The 6344-nt window shown below is 57.6% G+C and overlaps 1 protein-coding gene across 1 annotated transcript; it reads left to right on the top strand.

The window, feature by feature from the left end:
* On the top strand, nt 1–3903 carry LOC112952561 (PHD finger protein 13-like). Its single transcript, XM_026045442.1, has 5 exons — nt 1–71; nt 534–626; nt 792–1407; nt 1736–1774; nt 1937–3903. Exons 3-5 carry the CDS (start codon nt 819–821, stop codon nt 2161–2163), a joined length of 855 nt encoding a protein of 284 aa, XP_025901227.1. The 5' UTR covers nt 1–71; nt 534–626; nt 792–818; the 3' UTR covers nt 2164–3903.
* The last annotated feature ends 2441 nt before the right edge of the window (nt 3904–6344 follow it).

The following is a 6344-nucleotide window of genomic DNA, read 5'->3' as shown; positions in this document are numbered from 1 at the left end:
TGGGATCCCGGCGTTTCCATGGGAGGGAATCCTTCCCAGTGGATCCCAACTCCGGCTGCTGCTACTCGGCTGTAAGAGCCCAAGGGCATTCAGCAAGGGGGGGTCCGCAGAGTTTAATCTCCGAGGCTTTGTCCCCAGCTACMCCGAACTCTTCTGGTTAATTCCTGCAGTAGCAGGGGAATCCTCGAGCGCTCCATGCAGTCCCAGCTGCAGTTGCTTTACTCCTGTGGCACTGAGTCAATGGGCTGTGTGGCTGGGGCTGGATTTCCCCCAGCATCAGGGACCCTGGTGGCTTGGAAACCGCAGAGTACAGCACGAGGCTGCCTTTATTGGGGGCTCCCTCTGGTAACTGGATTTTGAAGGAAAGGATGTTGCTCTCGGGTTAGATTGTACCTGTGGGAAGGATGGATGTCCTGAGGATCAGATGCTTGTATAATTTCCCGCTAATCTAGGCGTGTGTGCTGGGGTTGGTTGTGATACTTTATTTGTTCAGATGGAGGCACCTGGAGAATAATCAGTGTCATTTGTTGCAGCCGTTGCAGAAGCGACAGAGAACTGTGGAGGATTTCAACCAGTTCTGCACCTTTGTCCTGGCCTACGCGGGCTACATCCCGTACCCTGAGGAGGTGAGCAGGCTTTGGGGGTGTCCCTTTGCCAGAGGGTTCTCTGCCATAGGCAGGTCCACGTCCTCAGCTGTTCTGTTAGTGGGCAAAAGGGGCCCCTTCCCCTTTATCTGCTGAATATCAGTGCTGTGGTCTCTGGTGCTAGTTGTGCGTCTTTCCCTCTTGCAGAATGAGCCCTGGACGCACCGAGGCAGCATGAGTCCCCAGAACAGCACGGGCAGCACTCAGGACAGTGATAGCTGGGCCTCGTCCCACTCCTCTGATGGTCACATCCTCACAGACGATAAGAGGAGCAGGAATGTCATGGCCAAAGGGGCTGTGGACAACAGCCTGTTCATGAACTGTCCTGCCTTCACCAGCAGCTTCTATGATGTCAGGCCCCAGCAAACGAAAAGGAAGAAACCACCRGCAAAGAAACTAATTTTAGAGAAGGAGACAGAGAAGAGAGTCCCCCTGAGCACCGGGAAGAGCTGTGGGGTTGATCAGGATCGGGTGAAGGAGATGGTCACGCTGGGGGGACAGGAGCCTCCTCTTAAAGAGCGGGTCTTGGAGCCGTCCATCAACCCATCTGGGGACCCCCAACCCAATTCCCTCCTGGAGGAGCTGATGAAGGAGGAGAAGGACTGGATGCCTGCAGCACAGGGGACTGAGAAGCCAGCAGGAGACGATCCTCAACTAAAGGAGCACGACCCCTGTCCTGGAGGGAGGAAAAGTCCTAGTTCTTGTAGTACCCTGGACCAAAGTGAGGGGGAAGATACAAGCAGAGCAAGTTCTCAGCTTAGTGGTGAGTACGCGAGGAGGTGTTTTTAGGAAGCATGGAAGTGTTGTGATGTCCTGTGGTCAATGCCACATCTTGACCCCCCTCAGCAGGAGCTATCCATGTTCCCCAGCTGCAGGGAGCACTTGTTCATAGTCTTGGGCTCTYCCAGTAGGAAGCTTTAGGGAACACGTTAGGGACCTGGGAGAACAGGAGAGGAAAGCCCAGGGAGATGTTTAGCTCTTTGGGAAGAACATTCTATTCCCTAGATTTGAAATGTGGCTCAAAGTGGGTTCCTGTAGGGATTCCTTACTGAGCTGGTCTTTATTTTATCTTTTTCTCTTTGCAACTTCAGGTGTTGAATTCTCAGCCGCTCCCAACACCAAAGCAGAAGGTAAGTGGGGGGACTCTTCTGTTCAGCACTGGTGGAACTGGCTAAGACAGTTGAGGCAGTGCTGGGCGCTTGGAGGCTTCGCTCCTGTGGGCCTAGCCTGGCCCCAGCTCTGCAGGTGCCCATAGGATGGTTCCTGACYGGTGTTTGTCTGTCCCTGAGCAGATGATGATGCCTGGGACCTGATCACCTGCTTCTGCCTGAAGCCCTTCGCAGGGAGACCCATGATCGAATGTAACGAATGTGCTACCTGGATCCACCTCTCGTGTGCCAAGATCCGCAAATCCAACGTGCCTGAGGTTTTCATCTGCCAGCGATGCCGCGATGCCAAGCAGGAGATTCGCCGCTCGAACCGAGCCCGGACGGTGCCCCGCAAGCGCTTCTGTGACTGAAGCCCTTCCAGAGAAGGGAGGCTGGGGGTCCTCTTCTTCAGCTGAAGGCTGCAGCCCAGTTTGGCGAGACAATCAATGCACAGTGATCGTAGAGGGAGGGACAGCCCACGGCGCTGGACGGCCCCCCTGTGCACTTCCAGCTCCTGGAAGCTGCCGCCTGCTTCCTCCCTGGGGCTTGTGTTGGCCATGGAGCTTAGTTACCCCAGAGGTGTGGGGGGAAAGGAGGGTGGTCCAGCCATGCACTAGGTCACTGAAACATCTCTGTCCTTGCACAAACCCAGCTCAGTGCCTTTCCCCCTGGGCAGCCAAGGAGAACCTAGCTCCAGTAGTTTCCCTGTGGTGTGGTGGAAGCTTACACTTATCCCAAGATGTGACTCCTCTTTCTCCCTTTTTTCCTCACCGTTTTCCTTTCCTTGCCTAGGACTTTCAGGTGGGCTGTGATGGTAAAGCCCCAATGACCCGTGAGTAGGCCCAGCCCGGGCAAACTTCCTTCAGGAATCTCTGTGTTCCCTAGAGAGGGATGAGAAGGAATCGGCCCTGCTGACACCTGGACTAGCCTGGGCTGCTCCGCACGGTCTGTGCAGAGGAGCTGCCAGATCAGCCTTATAGGATGCACAGGGCGGATGTTCTTTGTCCCCTGGTGCTCCTGGTTTTGGTTGCTGCGCCTGAGGCCTCAGGATGGTTTTGTTGGGTCAGGAGCAGAGCGCAGCAAACGTGTTCCGTAGTAGACAGGTCAGTGGTTCTCCCCATCCCGGCGTGAGCTCCAGGGTGCTGCAGTTGTGTGTGTGGCAGCCGAGAGCCACTGTAAATACGTTGTGGAACAACCTTTTAGCCTGTTACCAAGGCAGTTCTTGCTAACAAGTCCTCCCTGGTTTAGATTTTTCCAGTTGCACTGAAGTCTCCTGTATGAAAGGGATGTGGGATTTATGGTAGGGGACTCGACCAGTTATCCTCAAAGCTGGCACGGGTAGGGGCTTGGGAGCCCTTTGGAAGGCAGGAGCAGGAGAGCGTTCCGGTTAGTTTTYGATGTTTTCCGCTTCTAGATTAAAACAATTGAATCTCGTGGCCCGTGGCCGTCTCCTGCGTGCGGGTCTCTCTGGTGAAGCATCTGCTTCAGCACCAGCTGGATGCCGAGACCCAAGCTCGGAGCGAGCCAGGTACCGGCCGGGCCGCGTTTCCGAGCTGCCCCTGCCYCGGAGAGCGCCGCTGTTCTCTGGACACGCGGGGTGGCAGCGGTGTCCCACCACGGGTGGCCTGTGAGCCCTTCTGCTATGCAACTGCCGCTCCGAAGGCRCGGGCCCCAGCACGCCCCCGTTTAGCCTCCCGCGTGGAAGGTGCTCCCTGTAGCCTCCCTGCCTCCGGGCAGCGCGTGTGTGATGCCCTGGCGCCCGGTGCCCACGGGCTGTTGGATCCCACCTCCTGCCTCCTCGCGAGCCCTCCAAAGAGCCTGGCCCACGTGCCTTCTGCACCTTCTGCGGGGCACACGCACCCCGCTCCTCGCCCGGTGACACTTGGCTCAGCCCTTGGTTCTCTGCTGTCCCGAGCAGGGCATGGGACAGCCCGCATTTGCCAGTCTCATGACTGTTTTTCTAAACTGGGTTCTTTCTGACTTGCACATCTGGTTACTGTGGGACCACAGCTGGGGGAGGGTGTGGGGCGGCTGCCTGTTGCTCAGCACCCCCACACTGGTCCTGTGCCTCTCTCCTCCTGTGGAAAGCCTGGGCCCCAAAAGTGCTTTATGTTTTTATAGTTACTTTGTATTGATATGTAAAATTGTAAAATGTAAAATTCTGGTCCTTGCCCTGTGGAGTGTGGCTGGAGTCATATGTATATAATAAAGTACTTTTGCCATAAGTTCAGTGACTTCAGCCTAACTTTGTGGCCTCCTCTGCAACCTTCCTCCGGGCCTTCTAGGAGTTTCCCGGGCTGTGTCTCTTGTGCTGTGGCTGCCTCCTCGGAGGCTCAGGTGAGGCTGGGGCTCGGGGAGGCCACGGGATGGACAGGGATGGGGGATGGCCTAAGGGTGCAGGCTGGGCTGCGATGGCAGGTGAGGTGGGAATGCGGGAGGCGGCGGATATGGGAAAGCAGGGGTCGGTTTGGAAGGACGGGAGGGGATGGAGTGTTGGTGACAGCACCCGTGGGGGACACGGCCCGGCCACGCGGGTGCCACTTGCAGCCCAGGCTGGACTGGGAGCTCAGCGTGGCTTTGCCAGGCGGGTTCCTTGCCCGAGGGCTGGAAGGCCCCCCCGGCACTGCACTGTGAGCGGCACATCAGCCCCCRCGGCGCTCCAGGGAAGCACTGTCCTGTCCGGGCCAACGCCGGCACGCACAAGCGACACAGGAGCACGGATCCAATTAATGCTTTATTTAACAGAGAAGATGCCGCTGGTAACGGCACCGTAGCTGCCTCCTTTCCCTGCTGCGGAGATCGGGAAGGCTTTACAGGAACGTCTGCTGGAGGTTCATGATCATGGAGTCGACCTCTTGGGCTCTGTCTTCCCGAATTTGTAGCCAGGCCCCGTGGAGCTGCCATTTCAAAGTGAATGCCCCTGCTTCAGGAATGTCACGGGCTGACTCYGAAGGATAGTAGGTCTAAAGGCAGGAAGGGGACAAATTCCCTTGCTGGGAGTGTTAAGGCACATAATGGCTCAGCCCAAAAGCTGCATTCTATTCTTGGGCTCTGACAAATCTTCCTTGGCTCTATGTCCAGCATGGAGTGAAATTTAGTCCTGATAGCAGTAACTTTTTTCATTTTCTTTTTTTTTTTYYTYYTTYYYYTTTTTTTTTCCTTGATCCATTCAGTTTCCTCTGCAAAGTAAGTCTAGTTACTATAATTCCAGCATAGAGACATCACTGGCTTTGGAGATCCAGATGCATGCAGGCTTTTATCAAACAGTGCAACAGGTTCAAACTGGAGATGGGATTGGGAGCGCAGTGCAGGACAGTGCTGGGCTTGAGAACCAGCCTGGCTCCGGGCAACTTTTTTCTTCAGCAGGCAGAAAGAAGTGCCTCCTTGCAGGGACCCTTGCTCAACAASGGCCTGGCTAGTGACACTTCTCTAGTTCGGGTGCAGTTGTGCTAGGGCTCAGCCAGAGAATGGCCTAAGAACAGCAGAAAAATCAGGCATCGTTTCTGTAACAGGAGCCAAAGCTGGGTCTGTACAAACAACCCAAATGCGGGGGAGTGAGGAACACGGATCTATTCCTCCTTGGCCCAGGCGGAGCTGCCGTCCTTCCCTTGCAGGTGGGGAATCACCGCCTCCACGTAGAACTTCTCCAGCTTGGGCACTGTCTCCTCCCAGAACTCGGGATCGAAGCGCACGGGCGCCATGGCCGTCTCCCTGTTGGTGTGCACCACGAAGTCGGCGCTCTGGAAGCCGGCGGCTGCCAGCTGGCACTGCACCTGCGTGTAGTAGGAGTGATCCCTCTTCAGCGAGTAGGAGTCTCCGTCCAGCTGCAGGCAGAAATCTTTGTCCTTGCAGGCTTCTCTCACCGTCTTGTTCCTGTGCTTGTAGGGACACTTGACCTCCAGTAGCCCCAGGGACTTCCCTGTATCTGCCTCTTTGATGACTCCATCCGGGCTGGCCGCGAGCCACTCTTTCCCTTTGTGGATGAAGAGCCCGCAGTCTTCCACCTTCACGGGCCTGCCCATCTGCTGCGACTTGAGCTGCTCGTAAGCCTGCACGGCCGCCTTCTCGTTGCGGATGCCCCACGACATGGCTGGCGTCTGCACGCCGGGGCCCGAGCTCACCACCGCCTTGAGGTACGACTGGGGCACCTCGTCCGTCTTGCCGTTGGCGAACCTGCTGTTGGCGATCCTGGGCGCCACGGAGGCCGTGATGCGGTTCCTGCGCCACTCGTACCACGTGGGGTTTCTCTGCTGGCCCCGCGTCTCCTGCTCCACTCGCTGGATGTCCTGGCTCTCGAGAGGAGGCAGAAAACGGCCCGCGGCTCCGCTGAGGTGAGAGCCGGGGGGTTTCCTTGGGGAGCAGGGGTCGGGAGCAGCCCGAGCCGGGGCCCCTTTGGCCCCAGGCTGCTTTTTCTGGGCGGCAGAGGGGGCGGCCGCGCTGCCCTGCTCCGCACGGTCCCCTTGGGCACCGCGGGGCGCTGCGGCTCGGGGCTGGGCTGAGCCGGGCTGGGCTCGGGGCTGGGCTCGGGGCTGGGCTGAGCCGGGCTGCGCTG

This window comes from Nothoprocta perdicaria, unplaced genomic scaffold (genome assembly GCF_003342845.1).
Source record: "Nothoprocta perdicaria isolate Ctin4 unplaced genomic scaffold, notPer1 scaffold_4, whole genome shotgun sequence".
NCBI classification, from domain to species: domain Eukaryota; kingdom Metazoa; phylum Chordata; class Aves; order Tinamiformes; family Tinamidae; genus Nothoprocta; species Nothoprocta perdicaria.
Note: the sequence above shows the minus strand (reverse complement) of the source record. Positions and strands in the feature narration are given on the sequence as shown.